The 17247-nt window shown below is 44.5% G+C and overlaps 1 protein-coding gene across 1 annotated transcript in view; it reads left to right on the top strand.

Annotated features, from left to right (window-relative positions):
- FRMD4B (FERM domain containing 4B) overlaps positions 1-17247 on the top strand; it is a 374305-nt gene that overhangs the window by 333676 nt on the left and 23382 nt on the right. Inside the window, exons 13-14 of the mRNA XM_062201248.1 lie at positions 14746-14822; positions 16420-16558. Coding sequence (XP_062057232.1) covers positions 14746-14822; positions 16420-16558 — 216 coding nt within the window. The remainder of the gene's footprint in view (positions 1-14745; positions 14823-16419; positions 16559-17247) is intronic.

Here is a 17247-nt window from a genome sequence, read left to right as displayed (position 1 = left end):
GGCAGTGAACCAGTGGATGGGAGATCTCTCTCTCTCTCTCTCTCTCTCTCTCTCTAACTGTGCCTTCCAAATAAATAAAATCTTAAAAACAAACAGAAAAGGCTATTTCTCTTGACCTAAGCACAAGTGTACAATACATTGTTGCCCATGTAAGAACTGAGGTGTACACAGGGCTTACCTTCCAGCTGCCCATGGCTTTGTTGGTGTTATTGAGACATACAGACTGACTCACACTGTGCTGGTTGGCTTTGCCAGCCTCACATAGGAGTGAAACAATGGTCTCTAATAACAGACTGAGGTCAGGCTCCCTGCATTATCATACCCCAACATCACAGCCATAAATAACTCCCATCACTTCCCAATGTCTCTTTCTTTAATGTGTGTTTTTAAAAACCCAGCCATATTCTTCATAAAGCAGCCCTGTAATCACAGCATGGCTCTGTGCACCTTCTAAAATCCTTCCAGCTTCAATCACCGCCCAGCATTCCTTGCGTTCTGAAAGCAAATAAAGCTGGTCTTCTCCCCATTTTAAGATTGTGAAACTGACACAGATAAAACAGAAGGGTGGCCTAGGGCAAACCACAGCCCCCACTCAGGGGCAATCCAGCTCTCTCTTGGGTCAGCCTGGTTGAGCACTTGGCTTCTTATCAGGAATTATCAGTGAAATCACACCAGCATCCTTCAACAACCCCTATGCACCTGTAAGAGAGACAGCAGGAAAGCATGTATGCAATGCTACAATTAGAATTTTGTTTCTGTAAGCCCTGCTATCAAGATGGTTTTGAATGAGGAACATGAGACCAGGGATTTAGCCCAGTGGTCAAGACACCTATGTCCCAGTTCAGAGTGCCTGGGTTTGATTCTTAGCTCCATTTTCCTGCTCACTTAAGTCATGGAAGGCAGTGGTGAGGGCTCAAGTAGTTGGGCTGCTGCTACTCCCATGGGAGACCTGGATTGATTTTTCCAGCTCCCAGGTTCAGCCCTGACCCAGCTCTGACCATTGCAGACATTTGGGGAGTGAACCAGTGGATAGGAGTGCTCTCTCTATTTCTCTGTCTTTCCTTCTCTCAAATTAATCAAATAATTAATTTTAAAAAAACAAATAAGGAAAATACACTTGATTTCCAGGAATAATGAATGAAATTATTTCTATTTTTTTTAACAATCTGTAAAACAATTTCTAATCAATTTTTTATCAGAATAAGACATCTTCATTTTTTTAATTTTAATTTTTTTTTTTTTGACAGGCAGAGTGGATAGTGAGAGAGAGAGAGAGAGAGAAAGGTCTTCCTTTGCCGTTGGTTCACCCTCCGATGGCTGCTGCGGCCAGCGCATCTCGCTGATCCAAAGCCAGGAGCCAGGTTCTTTTCCTGGTCTCCCATGTGGGTGCAGGGCCCAAGGACTTGGGCCATCCTCCACTGCCTTCCTGGGCCATAGCAGAGAGCTGGCCTGGAAGAGGGGCAACCGGGATAGAATCCGGCGCCCCAACCGGGACTAGAACCCGGTGTGCCGGCGCCGCAAGGTGGAGGATTAGCCTGTTAAGCTACGGTGCCGGCCAAGACATCTTCATTTTAAAAACAAACAAAAAAACAGGAAATACTACAGAAATATGTCAGGGCAGCAAGTCTTTCTGCAGTCGTCATCCTGCACCATGATAACCACTGATAAGAAAATGATACTAGTTCATTTAGACTTTGTCAGTATATATCCTAAGCATTTACAAAGAGGGAGAAATCTTATTATGTGTGCTATTTCATACTTTGATATAGTTCTCTAGCTCACTCATAAACTTATTTCTTTTCACTATTTTATTTTTTTAAAGATTTATTTATTTGAAAGGCAGAGTTAGAGAGGCAGACAGAGAGAGAGAGAGAGAGAGAGAGAGAGAGAATCTTATATCCACTGGTTCACTCCCCAGATGGCCACAACAGCCAGAACTGTACCGATTCGAAGCCAGGAGCCAGGAACTTCCTCTGAGACTCCCATTCAGGTGTAGGAGCCCAAGGACTTAAACCATCTTCTACTGCTTTCCCAGGCCATAGCAGAGAGCTGGATCAGAAAGGTGCAGCCAGGACCCAAACCAGTGCCCATATGGGATGCTGGCACCGAAGGGGCAGCTTTACCCACTACGCCACAGCGTCAGCCCCTCTCTTTATTTTTATTTTACTTTTTTTAAAGATTTATTTGATTTATTTGACAGAGTTACACAGCAAGGTAGAGCCAGAGAGAGAGAGAGGTCTTCCATCCACTGGTTCACTCCCCAAATGACCACAACGGCCAGAGCTGAGCTGATCCAAAGCCAGGAGCCAGGAGCTTCCTCCAGGTCTCCCATGTAGGTGCAGGAGCCCAAGGACTTGGGCCATCTTCTACTGCTTTCCCAAGCCATAGCAGAGAGCTGGATTGGAAGTGGAGCAGCTGGCACCCATATGGGATGTTGGTGCTGCAGGCCACAGCTTTAACCCACTGCACCACAGCACAAGCCCACCCCCCCCCCTTTGTTTTACTTTTAAAATTTAATTTTTATTTATTTGAAAACCAAAGAGTGAGATGGAGGAGACATCTGCCACCCACTGGATCACTCTCTGTCACTCTCTGAGTGCTCACAAAAGCTGGGACTGGGCCAGGCTGAAGCTCTGAGCCTGGGACTCAATCCAGGTCCCCCATGGTGAGTGACAAGAACCTAACTACTCGAGCCATCACTGCTGCCTCCCAGGGGATGCATCAGCAATGATTAAATCAGAAGCAGAGCTGGACTCAAACCCAGCCACCCAGTATGAGATGTGGGTGTCTTAACCACTGCTCCAAACGCTTGCCTCTTCACTCTTTTTTTTTTTTTTTTTATTTGAAAGACAGAGATGGGGAGGGGAGATGGCTATTTATAGAGAGAAAGATCCATCTTCCATTCACTGGTTCAGTCCCCAAATGGGAGCAACAGCCAGGGATAGGCCAGGCTGAAGCCAGGAGTCAGTAGCTTCTTTCAGATCTCCCACGTGGGTGCAGGAGCCCAAGCACTTGGGTCATCTTCCACTGCTTTCCCAGGCCAGAGCAGGGAGCTGGATCAGAAGTGGAACAGCCAGGACTTGAACCAGTTTACAAATGGGATGGTGGTACTACAGGCCCAGGCTTAACCTATTACACCACAGCACCAGCTCCCTCTTCACTCTTTTTAAACTTGCTTAGCTTTCCATTATGTGGAAATACATAATATTTAATCAATTATCTTTTGATGGCTGTTATGATTGTATCTGTTGGGGGTTGGTTTTGCAGAACATAATAAAGAATCCTAGCCAAGTCAAATGCCTAACCCATATGTATCTATTTTGTGAGACCAAATAACATGCCTGTTATTTTAAGGTAGACCTCACCTGGATTTATATTTACGTATAAATATATATATATATATATATATATATACACAAAATATATTTCTCTCCTGATTTTAAGAGATAACAAAAAATAACATTCGATGAGTCTTCCTGTTTTTCTGACTCTTGCATTTAAATTATGTCTTAAATCAACTCACAAGTAATTTCTTAGCTAATAGGACTTGATAAGATTGAGATTTCCACAGAATGTAAATGTATCTGCTAGCAGCAATCAGCTTTCTCCCCAGATAATAGTGAGTCAGAACCGACACAGCAAATACTGCATTTCATTTCATCTCCTATGCTTATGACTCAGGCCTTTCTTTACATTCACAGCTTCATAGAAATTGGTAAATATTGCTTGACACTTACCATCATCGGGTTGTTTGTTCATTCCAGAGTCTAGACAAGGATCAGTGGCCACTTCCTTTTTTTTATTTGCTGTTTTCCGATTTCGTTTTCAAGACATGCCACTCCATTCAAAAAAGACCATAAACAATTCCTTTTGGGTTATCACTTTCTTGCCTTCTTTCTCTCCAGTATTGTAAGGGAGTGTCCAGGCCGGGCCATTGTTTGCCTTCTCCTTTCTTCTGTTAAATTCTGACCACAGGTTGTACTTAGGTACGCTTATTTTCCGTCCAACTTGAGCATTTAATGGCAGGGAGTCAGTTCTCCAAGTCCTTTCCTGACCCAGTTTGTACAAATGAAAGGATGCATAATTTAAAGGACCATGAGCACTGACATAAAAGGAGGATCAAGCTTCATCTACCTGCGTGCCCAGCGAGTTCACCAGTGACAAGGCAGGAATGAAGGTCAAACTGGCAGACTCCAGCCAAACAAAGGCTGACATGGGAGGCCCAAGATGTTCAACCTCTTGAACCACATGCCTGCCTTATCACAATTATGTGACCTAAATGCAGGCCAGAAGGAGGGAGCTTTACCAAGAATAAGAGACTGATGTGGAAAGTATTGTTTTGAAAAGAAATTCTTCCAAGATCCACCAGCAGGGACCTTCCAGCTTTCCATACAGTGTCCTTGAGTGCCTGGGAGTGTTGGGGACTATGCTTATTTTACTTCTCAGGGCACCCAGCAATTGCTCTTCATGGGTTTTACCTGTAAGACTTTTTCACCAGCCGGCGGGGGGGGCGGGGGGGGCAATAAGTTATTTTGAATCAGTGTGGAATCATGTTGCAGAGCAGGAGTTTGGGAAGCTTCTCAAACTTTTTTTTTTTTTTAAAGATTTTTATTTACTTATTTGAGAGGCAGAGTTACAGAGAGAGAGAGAGAGAGCGAGAGAGAGACATCTTCCATCTGCTGGTTCATTCCCCAAATGGCCACAACAGCTGGAGCTGGGCCAGGCTGAAGCCAGGAGCCAGGAGATTCTTCCAGGTCTCCAATGCAGGTACAGGAGCCCAAGCACTTGGGCCATCCTCCTCTGTTTTCCCAGGCCATCAGCAGAGAGCTGGAGCAGAAGAGGAGCAGGTGCCAGCACCTGCAGTGCCAGCATCCCATGTGGGATGTCCCGGCTGCTCCACTTCTGATCCAGCTCTCTGCTATGACCTGGGAAAGCAGTGGAGGATGGCCAAAGTCCTTGGGCCCCTGCATGCACATGGGAGACCCAGAAGAAACTCCAGGCTCCTAGCTTCGGATCAGTGCAGCTGTGGCCTTTACAGCCATTTTGTGAGTGAGCCAGTGGATAGAGGACTTTCTCTCCTGCTTCACTAAACAGCACCCATATGGGATGTTGGCACTGTAGGCAAAGGCATCACCTACTACACCACAGCGCCAGCCCTAACATTTCTTTTTCTTTCTTTTTTTTTTTTTAAATTATTTTTTGTTTATTTGAAAGGGTAGAAGGAGACAGATATTCTGTCCATCAGTTCACTGCCCAAATGCCTGCAACAGCAGAGACTGAGCTAGGTCAAAGCAAGTAGCCCAGAAACCTGTCTGGGTCTGCCATGTGAGTTTCAGGAACCCAAGTACTTGAGCCATCTCCTGCTGCCTCCCTGGGTGCACAGCAGGAAACTGGATTTGGAAGGAGAGCCAGGAATCAAACCCAGATGTTCTGCTATGGGACACAGGTGTCTGAACTGCTTCACCAAATACCCCTGCCCATCTTGGCCATTTGAAAAAACATATTTATGTATTTATTCTCATTTTATTTGAAAGGGAGAGAAAGAGAGATCTTCCATCCACTGATGTACCACCCGAATGCCTGCAACAGCCAGGGCTATTCAGATCAAAGCCAGGATCCTCGAACTTCATCTGAATCTCTCACATGGGTGACAGGGAGCCAAACATTTGAACCAGCACTTGCTGCCTTCCAGGGTGTGATTTAGTAGGAAGCTAGAATAGGGAAGCGACAGACCTGGAACCCAGACTATTTGGAATCAGGAGCTGACTGGGACTTTAATCCAGAGTCATATGGGATGCAGGTGCCCCAAGCAGCATCTTAACTACTGTGCCAAACACCTGCTCCCACCTTGGCCGTTTCTAAGCTCTCTTTGCTCTTCTTACCACCAGCATGGACCTCGATTAAAAACTGTTTAGATTCTAGATGAGGCTAACTGAAAGCAAAGAAGAGAATATGTGCTGCCTAATCACACTTTTCACATTCATGCAAACGGAAATATGGTGTGGAAGGAAAATATGGATTAAAAAATGTCGACCGGAAACTGGTCCATCCTGTCTGTAAAGCATTCATTAAGCTTCAGCCACACCAACAATCAATGTGATTATTAAAACCTCCTGCAGAGTCAGTGGGAGGAGAACTCCAATCCTACAGCAGAGATTTGAAGTCAGAACCAGTTCTGCACTCCTGAATACCAGCTGGCTGACCTGGAGCTGTCACTCAAGCTTTCTGGGCAATCATTTCATCATCTGTCAGATTCAAATGACTCTGCCTACTCTGCCCGCCTTCCCGGGCATGGTGAGAACGCAATGAGTTAGTAAGTTCTTTGCTGAACTTTGCCCTCTTCACTGTATTCTAATTTATAGAAAGTAAAATGGACAGCCTTGTATTTCTCTTTCCTTCCGAGAGTTAGTTCATCACAATTAGAATTCTTAGTTCTTCTGAGATGAGGAAGCTTCAGAAATTTGTTTGGGTATTGGTGAGGAAGATGGAAAGAAAGAGTCTAAGAGAAGTGTAGTTATCATTCCTAAGATGGTGAAGTCTAACACAAAGGAGACTGGGAAGTATTGTCTCCAGGTGGGTGGCCGTGGGCCAGCTGTAACTCAAGGTGTCCCTTTCCTGAAGGGAAGTCCAAAAAATAGATCCTGGCAGAGATAAGCAGTTTCTGTGACATTTATTTACTTCCTTTGAAGTCTTTTAGGGGAGACGGTTAGTGAGAAACAGGTAAGCAAAGAAATAAAAATGTAAGTATTAACTTTGGATCACCTGATAGAAACAAAGGCGATAAAGAGACAATAATGGGATAAAGGCTGGGCATTTGGTGTGTTCAGAGAAGGCCTCTCAGGATGGTGACTTTTTTTTTTTTTTTTTTAAGATTTATTTGAAAGGCAGAGTTACAGAGAGAGAGAAAGAGAGAGGGAGAGACACAGAGAGGTCTTTCATCCACTGGTTCACTCCCCAAATGGCAGCATCAGCCCAAGCTGGGCCGGTCTGAAGCCAGGAGCCAGGAGCTTCTTCCAGGTCTCCCATGTGGGTGCAGGGGCGCAAGTGCCTGGGCCATCCTCTGCTGCCTTCCCATGTGCATTAGCAGGGAGGTGGATCAGAAGAGGAGCAGCAGAACTCGAACTGGAGCCCATATAGCAGATGCCAGTACTGCATACGGCAGTTTAACCCATTGTGCTGCAGCACTGGCCCAAGAATGGTGACATTCATGTTGAGAATCTGAGAGGGGAGGAATTAACAAAGACTAGGATGTGTTATTCTAGGTCAGAAAACAGGGTGTGCCAATGGGAAAGAGGTAGGCATGTTATAAAACTTGAGAGAAGACCACTATCGCCAGAATTTACAGAGTGAGAGATCCTATGGAAGGTGTTGTAAGAAGAGGAAATGACTGATAGGCAAAACCATCAGATACCTGTTGTTCATTCTCTTACTTAAATGTCTAGGCATGTCCCAAGTGGCTGAACTGTTGGCATGTGAAAAATGAAAGGTAGCTCTTAAATGGGATTCACTAGTCTGAATGCAGACAAATGTAATTAGTATCTAAAGCACTGTGAAAAGTGGTTCCATGAAGAAGCATAAGCAGTGAAGATTACTTTGTTATATACTGTGACCAGTGATTGACTAGTTTGGAATTTTGGTTATTGTTAGCAGAGTTTTAATGACAAAGCTCAGGATATCAAACCCATTTGTCCTTACAGATTTCTCTAACAATAGAGTTGCAATGTATAATGACATTTTATATTTTCCCAAAAAAGTGTGTATTGAGGTTATTGCATTTGCAGAGACCCTGAGGTATTACTTTGGAAAAAGTCATAGTCCCTGTCTCCAAGTACTTGATAGATCATCTGGGAAGAAAGAATATCTTCAAAATTAGGCATTTTATTGAATACACAGACTGGGGACCACCCGATAACAAGAAAGAACGGCTGTAAATATCCAAACAGCCATGCAGCTGCCTACAAGCAACAGGTCAGCCTTGGTTGTATCCAGGCCTGTGAGCCCTAGTGCAAATATTAACAGGAAGTCACTGACTCAGCCCTGCACGGTTAGACATTCAGCCACAGAGGAAACTTGGGTGAGATGACAGTCATTTAGAAGGTCAGATTTTTATAGTATGCACTTCCTGGCCATCTTCATCTGCACTTTTCTGAAAACGCTCAAAGCGTTATGCTCTTTCCATGTAAGAGGTGATGTTTTATGCCCATACAGTTATGCAATCACATCTAAAAGAAAGCAGTCTAAATTCCTTCCGTGTGTACCACTTAGGTGGGCTAGGAAATTTGAGTTCAGCACAGCTGGAGCTTTTTAGCAGGGCCTTTTCTTCGTTCTTTCTTTCTTTTTTTTTTTTTTTTTTTTTTTTTTTAGATTTATTCATTTATTTGAAAGAGTTACACAGAGAGGCAGAGAGAGAGAGAGAGAGAGACAGAGGTCTTCCATCTGATGGTTCACTCCCCAATTTGCCGCAATGGCCGGAGCTGCGCCGATCCAAAGTCAGGAGCCAGGAGCCTCCTCTGGGCCTCCCACATGGGTGCAGGGGTCCAAGGACTTGGGCCATCTTCCGCTGCTTTCCCAGGCCATCGCAGAGAGCTGGATCGGAAGTGAAGCAGCCAAGTCTCGAACCGGAGTCCATATGGGATGCCGGCGCTTCAGGTCAGGGTGTTAACCCATTGCGCCACAGCGCCGGCCCCAGCAGGGTCTTTTCTAGTCTGATCAGTGGTTATAATATTTCCATGTAGACGTCAATCTGACCACTCGTTCCTAAAGGCATTACCTAGTGGAAAGAACAGAGCTCCAGAATTTATTACTGTAGAGCACATATTTTCATCTTCATCAGCACATTCTGCCTACAAAGCCTAGTTATGTCACCAGATACTCTCCTAAACAGGGCGTTCTCAATCTCAACACTACTGACATGTAGGGTCAGATACTCCTCTCGTGGGGGTGGCATTATGTCCCCTGCATTGTGGAATGTTCAGCAGCATCCGTAGCCCCCAACTGCCGCATGCTAGATATTCCTGCCCTCCAGAGGAACAACCAAAAGTGTCTCCAGATGTCATCACATGTCCTGAGGGGTGGGGAGCTGGGGAGGGTTGGGGAGTGGTCTAAAATCATCACAGGCTAAGAACCACTGGTCGAAGTAAAATTAAAGGGAATCAAAGTCCGATCCCACAAATGGTGCCATAATTGCTGCTTTCTTTTTTTATCAGAGACATAACTGAATATTATTCTTTTGTTGTTGTAGTTGAAAATGGAACCAGTGCCCATCACCAGCTTTTCCTCATTGAAAAAGGCAGAGGTGCTATGGTTGGAACCTGGCTATGCCTGCGTGTCAGTGCTAGGCCTGCCCCTGCTTAGCTTCATGGCCTTGATCCATTTTCTTAAGCCTTTCTGTGCCTCAATTTTCTCTTCTGCAAAATGGGGCTAAAAGTAGGACCTCCCTGTCTGGTGGTTGGGAGGACTCAGAGCAAGATAACGCGTGCAGCTGTCTTAGTGCTGCACTTGGCCTCTGAGCACTCTGGCTATGTCAGCTGACACCTCTGGTGTTGACTGCATATTGTATGACTGTCACCCCCACCTGGAGGGCAGAGACTTTGTCTCTGTCCCATCAACTTGATGGACAGAAGACTGGCTGGCTGGAAAGAAGGCAGGAAATATTATGGGTTATAAAAACCCATAATCCTGCAAAAGCTATTTTTGTATCACTCCAGAAGGTACTATCAGTAAGTTCATCTAGTATAATCTTTTACGAGGAAAAAAAGCTAAATCAATAACTCAATGATTTTTTGTTTTGCTTCAGGTAATAACAGGGGATCACCCTATATGAGTCATTATTTGATGTACAGTCATGCACTTCAGCTGCAACTGCCCCAAATTGAGTCATTTCCAGGTGAATTCGCAGCTAAATGATTAACCTACAGTGATCGTGCTGTTAAAAAGCGGAGCCTCCTCTGATGTCTTTCCTGTCCTTGCCTAGGGTTTAAACATCCGGGGGACATCTACTTTCAGTTTGTCAAGATTAAGAAAGACAGTTGGATCTTTTTCTTCTCAGGCTTTCCTTGGGCTTGCATGACCCGAGGCAGGTCTCTCCTGGCCAGCCGGAGGCAGGTGCACAGGGCGCTCAGCATTTTTGTACATGCCGAGGCGCATTCCTTCTTGCCTGGATACTCCAGCCAGGAGGGAGCTTGTTGCCACGTGACTGCCTATGGGACATGCCTGTGAACCTCCTCCCTCAATCTGTGACCTCCATGATACAGGAACAGTGAACAGATTTCCTACCTACAGGGTGTATCCGGAAACCACTTATGAGATCAACAGACCCTGAAACTCACAGAATCAGGGGCCTGAATGACACAGAAATGTCAACAGAATAACTCGACTGTTTCTCATCAGTGGAAAGACAGATGTGGGATCCAGATAGCTCTGTGTAGTTCCATGTCTGGTACTAAGTGGCTCAGCTCTGACGGGTAAAATTAGACTAGTGGACTTGAGAGTGCTTCCGAGCATAACGTGGCTTATCACTTACTATGTTTATCTCAGCCAGGCACTGGGCTAATTGCTTCATGAATGTAATCTCACTTCTCTTTCCATCAACCCTCCACAGTGGGCAGTGCTGGTCCCATTTTACAAATGAGGAAACTGAGGCTCAGGAAAGTTAAGCAGCCTGCCAAATAGCATACCTACAAGTAGTAGAGCCAGATGCAAACCAAGGCGGACTGGCTTAGTTCAGCTGGTTGGTGTAGGCTTTGTCAGGGAGGTGACCTGCGCATTCAGCAACAACGACAGGACCTCGCCCATAGTAGGTGCTCAAGAAATATCTGTTGGTGGGAAAAGAATGAATAAATGACTCTGAAAGCTACTGAAGTGCCCATGGCTTGGTCTCCCAGAAGTCTTTCAACGTTGCCTCTTTGTCTTGCCGCAGGTGTTTAGGAGCCATTGGCACAGTGCACTGGGGAGCAGGGAGAGGTCATTTCTTCTAGTTCTTTATGAGCATAGACGTAGGAGCTAAACCTCTAGGTCTCAACAGAGTGGCTTCAGCATTCAGCACGTTCATGATACGAGTATAAAACTGTGCAGCAGATTATTCTAAAACAGTCAACTTTATGTCTAAGGATGAAGGACATTTCTTTCGGTTGCAATATTTTACACAAGTTCGCTTTCAAGACAGGAATCTCACCATCGTGTTCCATGACACTTTTTTAAGCTAGAATAATTCATGACTATCAGACAAGCTCTCTTCCTATTGTAATTTCTTGATTGTCTCTTTGTTCCCCTTCTTTTTCTATTATCTATTTGTTTATTTTTGCAATCTCAAGGTAATTTGAGATTGCTGTCTATAATCTACTTTTGTATGTTTCTTTCTTTCTTTTTTTTTTTTTTTTTTTTTTTTTTTGATACCAAAGGGCACAACTAATCTTTCTGGAAGACTGTAGAATAGAAAGAAATCTGGAAGACCTAATGTAGACTTATATTTTTATTTACAGCTATTTCCCTTTGATTGCTACTTAGGGGGTGAACCAACAGAATGGAAGACCTTTCTCTCTCTCTCACTGTTTAACTCTCCCTGTCAAAAAAAAAAAAAAAAGATTGTTATGTTTGTATAACGAAAATAATACTTTAGAAAGTATTCCAGTTCTATACTCTTAACTCTGTGTCACAAGGCAAATAAAGCCCTTTTTTCTTTTTCTTTTTCTTTCTTTTTTTTCTTTTTCATTTCTTCTTCTTTTTTAATCTCCAAGGATAGAAATGTTGGCTTGTAACCTTTTTTCTGTTTCAGTATGAAATTTACAGGAGTGCACACACATGCGTACATAATATATGATCATCCTACTGTATAAGCTACCACGCCCTATTAAACTCCTACCCTATACAGATAACCATTGTTCTCCAGATATTAGAAAACGTGACATGTGCTTTGCTTGCTTCTATTATTCTTTGAATTTTGGTCCCTTTCATCAAATGCAGACTGTTTCCTTTCTTTCGGCTCCTCTTAGTACCTCAGATGAGTTAGGGCATCCTTTATTATAGGTACAAGGGGCCACAAGTCAGGGCCCCCAGTGGGTGTTCCATTGACCAGTTTTCAAATCTCTGCATGATTTTCCCCAGAGGGAGCCTCTGATAGGTCCCTTAAGAGAAACACTAGCAACAAGAAGGGAATGAAGGCAGGTCCGTTGCCTGTCGTGTGCCAGGCCCTGGCATCTTGCGTGAGCTGTCTTTTGGGGAATGAGGCCACATCACCTCAGCTCCAGTACCAGTTTTCAGAGCTTAATCCTGGCACTCTGGGGCCAAGGATACAAAAACAGTTTAAAAATCGCAATAGAAGAATGGTTTCAGAAACTTCCATGGATCAACCAGCTTCTACCTAGCTGCCAGCTACAGTACAATTAGAAGTATTTTCCTAGCGACTTCAGACAGTGATAAGAATCATAATGACAATAATAACATGAAATGTCTACAGGACATCCCTAATGCTTGGGAGGTAGAAATTTCACTCTGTATAAAACAGAGCAACTTGGGTTCATTTTATGTGGATTCTGTACCACTCAAGCCTCATACGTTCTACCATGCAACCCAGGGGCAACTGTGATTACAAACCAGGTTCTTATTGTTCCAATCCACGATCCACGTTTATACCATCACAGGTCCATGTAGGGGATGACGTTTTGCATAAAGTTTTAAGATTTCAGGTGAAGAGAGAGATGGTTCTCTGACTCTCACATTTAAAAGCCCTGTCTTCTTACCTCCAATAAGTCCTTTTGCAAAAGCAGTTGCCATCTAATCATTTCCATTCTCTAAATAAGCCCAAGCCGGTCACCTTTTAAGTAGGGTTTTTGCTGGCATGTTTGCTCCGGGAGGTGCTGGATGGAGTCAAAGGCACTAGAATTTCACATTTGTAAGTGATAAGAGGGGGGGAGGCGGTGGCTGTCCGCGATCATGTTTCAAGTCCAGCCCCCGGGTTTTTGTGCGTGTGGGAATGGCCGTGAAGGAAAACATAGCTGTGCTGCTTTGCTGCATTGTAGCTCTTCCTGTCCAACCTGTTCACGTCCAGGGTGAGTAAACCCCAGGCAGAAATGTCTCCCTAAAACAGCCGCAGGAGAAATTCGTGCCTGGGCTCAAAGCAGTTGGACTTCCCAGGAAGTATCACCCAATTGCAAATTACCCACCATTTCAGAAGGGTGTCTCTCTACTTTTCTCTCTCCTCTCTCATCTGGGAAAATCTCCAGGCGAGTGGAACCTTCGCCCTCCTCCCTCAGATGGGAGGAAGGCGCTGGGCTGGGGAGGTGTCACTCCCAGAGTTGCTGATGTCAGTGGCGGATCAGCCGTGGGAGGCTTGGTTTGTGAAACCAAGGTCCACCTAGGTGGTGTCTGATGAAACTCGCCTCAGAGCGCACCGGCGCCGCCGTCGGGGCCGGGGGAGGCGGAGAGGATGCCGGGGCTGCCCTCACGTTTCTCCCCGGATTGGGGAACCTGTCGATTTAAAGAAGCGAAAGGCTCGCGACTACGGACATTTTAGGAAATCGGTATGTCGCTTTATGCTTTCACTGTTTCCTCTTGGAGCCTGGGAGCGAGCTGTGGGGCGCAGACACTGCCCCGCGCTGTTGTCTCAGCGGGTGTCTGTTTCTTGTGCCTCGGGAGGCAGGTGCAGGCTGAATGCTCCCCCCCCCCCCCCCCGCGCTGCACTTGCCTACACGGGACCTTTCTACTCATTCTGTCTCTGTCCCTGTCCCTGAGGTTTACATGTTTGTGAGAAGTCCGCGTTCCTGTACGTACTTCAGGAAATGGTTTCGCTGCTGCCGGCTTGCCGAGAAGGGCTTATGGTTTACACAATTTAAAAGCACTCTCTTAAGAATCTTTGCGTGTAATTTTCAAGTGCATCTAAAGTCTTAACCTGCAACGAACTCGGTCTGCTGGTGAAGTCCTAGTGGAGAGGACTGACTGAGGCTCTGGCCGCCGTAAGGTGTTCTGCTGGGTCGGGAGTGAGCCCAGAAGACACATCAAGGCTACTCGGGTCTGTGCATGGGCTGCCTTTCACCGCATTATCTGGTTCTCAGGTGCGCGTTTCTCTGCGTCCTCACTCACTGGCAGAGCTGTGCGTGCGACACTAGGTTGTCAGCCCTGAGAACAGAGGTTGGATTCTGTTTACGCGAACTCAAGTCTTGAGCTTAGAAGCCAGAAGGGCAGGCTCAGCATTCACTCCCACCCTCACCCCTGCCCCCAGTTCCTGTTCGGTGTCTGCGGCATTTAGGGGAACTTTCCGAAGTGGGAAGTGTTAGCACCGAGAGTCCCCCCTGCCTGGGGGTTCCCTGTTACTTTCACTTTGCATTCTTTTGAAATTTAATCGCTAATCTTTTTGAAACATGCCCTTGAGTACCTTTCCATTTAAATATGAAATCAACAACTTTGAGCAGAAGGCTTAAGTTTACAGGAATCTGTGCTGATTTCCTTATCATAAAGTTGAGTCAGAGGAAAAAGGGCCTGTACGTTCCCCCCCACGGATGCTTGGTTTTATTGTTCAAGGAAAATTTATTGGTAAGGTGAAGTTTAATAGTTAAAGATCACTGTCAGGAGAAGGAATAAAATGGTTTCAGGTTACAGTCACTTTGTACAAATGACTGAATATTGATGCATACTCTTATTGGTGTACCTTGTTAGGAACTTAATAACTTGATTATTAATCTGACTTAGAGACATAGTACAAGTAAAAAATAATGAAAGGTGGATGGCCTCTCTGTTTTCTTAATCTTTTAGTTATTCCAATGGAAACAGCTGGAGAACTTATATTTCCGTGAGAAAAAGTTTGCTGTTGAAGTTCACGACCCACGAAGGTGAGAACAGACTTTATATATGGCCCAGTCACTATGATTAATGCTGCCTTGAGCATTTATGTGCAAGTTTTTGTATGAACACAGGCTTTCATTCCTATTGGGTATCCAAGCGTACTCCCAAAAGTTTGTGGGGAAATGGAATTAAAAAGTAAGCTTATTATGGTGCAAAAATTTTCTGAAATTCACACTTTTTTTTCTAGTAAGCATTTTCTGTGAACTTTTCCAAAATGCTGGACCACTTTACATTTATTCCCACCAGCTTTATATGTGGCTCCAATTTCTCCATATCCTTGCTGACACTTGTTACTTTTAGTGTTGTGTGTATGGGTGTATGAATGTGTGTGTTTTATAGTCATTTTGGTAGTATAAAGTGGTGTTTCCTTGTTTCTTGATCTACAGTTCCCTCATGACTAATGATGGCTGGGCTTATTATTATTATTAATTTATTTAAAAGGCAGCAAGGCAAAGACAGACAACTGGTTCACCACCCAAATGCTGTCAACAGCTGGGACTGGTCCAGGCAGAAGCCCAGAAACCTGAACTCACATGGGTGGCAGGGGCCCAAGTATTTGGGCCATCACCTGTTGCCTCCCAAGGTATTCATTAGCAGGAAGCTGGATTCAGGAGCTTGAACTTGGTTAGGGTTTCCAGTATGATATCTGTGTGTCCAAAGTAGTATATTAACCACAGCACCAAATGCCCACTCCACTTAGCATCTCTTACGTGCTTATTGGCCATCCCTATAACTTAGAGTAATCTCTGTCCCAGTCCTTTGCTCATTTTTAATTTTCATGTTACTGCTCATTAAAAAAAATGCAGTTGCCAAGTTATTAACATGAGTTAAGGTCAGCATGTAGGTTCTTTGAGCTCTAAAGATAACTTGATCAGTCTTTGTGTGGTTGATTTTTGCATTGTCCCAAGAGAATGCTCATGGGTATGTGGAGGTCTGAGGGACTGGAGCAAACAGCTGTGAGAAGAAGATGACCCTAAGAGATGTTCCTGCAATGAACATCTGGAACCTCCCCAACCCCCCCCCCCCCCCCAAGGATCTGCCTCCCATCCTTCTCTGTCTCTTGCTTCCCCCACCCTCACTCCCTTTTTCTCTGTTTCTTTGGTGCATAAGCAGCACTCTGGACCAGTTTTGGGCTTGTGTGTTTTCAGCCAATGTTACTACATACGTCCTCTGAGGAAGTTCTGACTGGCCAAATCTTCCTAAATCTGACATGCTTTTTCACCTTGAAGCAGGCACTGACCAGTGGTCTTGGTTGCCCTGTCTTTAGACTGTCACCTTTATTCCCCACCGTTTGTGATGTGTGCATATCATTAAGGTTTCAAACGAAATGTTTTTGTGCAGTCTATTGAGTGTGTGCATATATTTGTTATTAATATGCTAGCTGACATGGAAAAAAAATTACCTGGATCTGATTAGGTTTGTCATAAATGAAGAAAATTAGAAACTGAGACCCCCATCAGCCTAACTTAGTGCAGCAGAAAGACAATTAAGAAGGAAGTTAATGATCAACATTGCTCACTGGGGACATTCTGGGTCATGCTGGGCCAGAGGCAGATAATTTAATTGCTGTCCTTAATCTTTCAGAATTTCAGTGTCAAGAAGGACCTTTGGGCAAAGTGGCCTGTTTGTACAGACGTGGTATGCAAACTCTTCTCTCATCAAGTCCATCTGGGTAATGGCAATTAGTCAGCATCAGTTTTACCTGGACCGGAAGCAAAGCAAAGTAAGTAATAAGCATTCTATAGGGACAAACCCATCTTACTTTTGCTTTCTGTTCAGAATATAAGCTTTCTCACAAAACATATACATTTTTGTTCTTAGGATTGTTTGTTTTTCCTTTTGAGCTTACTACCAACTATTTTAGTGTTCTCCACATATAAAAGATGGGAAGTAGATAAGCTGATTTAAAAGTTGTAAAATTGGCCAACTTTTTGGCATGCATATGTAGGTGCACTGGGGACATTTTAAAGTTAGTGACTGGGGCAGGCATTTGGTACAACAGTAAAGAAGCTACTGTGTGGCACACAGCTCGTATCAGAGTCTGTGTTTGGAGTCCCGGCCCCACATCTGATACAGTTTCCTGCTAGTGTGCACCTGAGAGGCAGGCAGATGAAAGCCTGAATCATTGGGTTTCTGTCACCCACGTGGGACACCTGGATTGAGTTCATGGGTCTTGGCTTCTGGCCCAGCGCTGACTGTTGTAGGTATCTAGGGGGTGAAACAGCAGGTGGAAGATCTCTCTATCTCTCTGCCTCTCAGATAAAATGAAAATAAATATATTGGAAAAAAATTTGATTAAGTCAGTGACTGGATCATGCTGTGAGAGATAGTTATATAAAATTATTGAAGCATTTTATCTGGAAAGCTTAAATCTTTCTTATTTACATATTTTTTTTTACCACTATTACTTTA

This window comes from Lepus europaeus, chromosome 9, assembly GCF_033115175.1.
Source record: "Lepus europaeus isolate LE1 chromosome 9, mLepTim1.pri, whole genome shotgun sequence".
NCBI classification, from domain to species: domain Eukaryota; kingdom Metazoa; phylum Chordata; class Mammalia; order Lagomorpha; family Leporidae; genus Lepus; species Lepus europaeus.
Note: the sequence above shows the minus strand (reverse complement) of the source record. Positions and strands in the feature narration are given on the sequence as shown.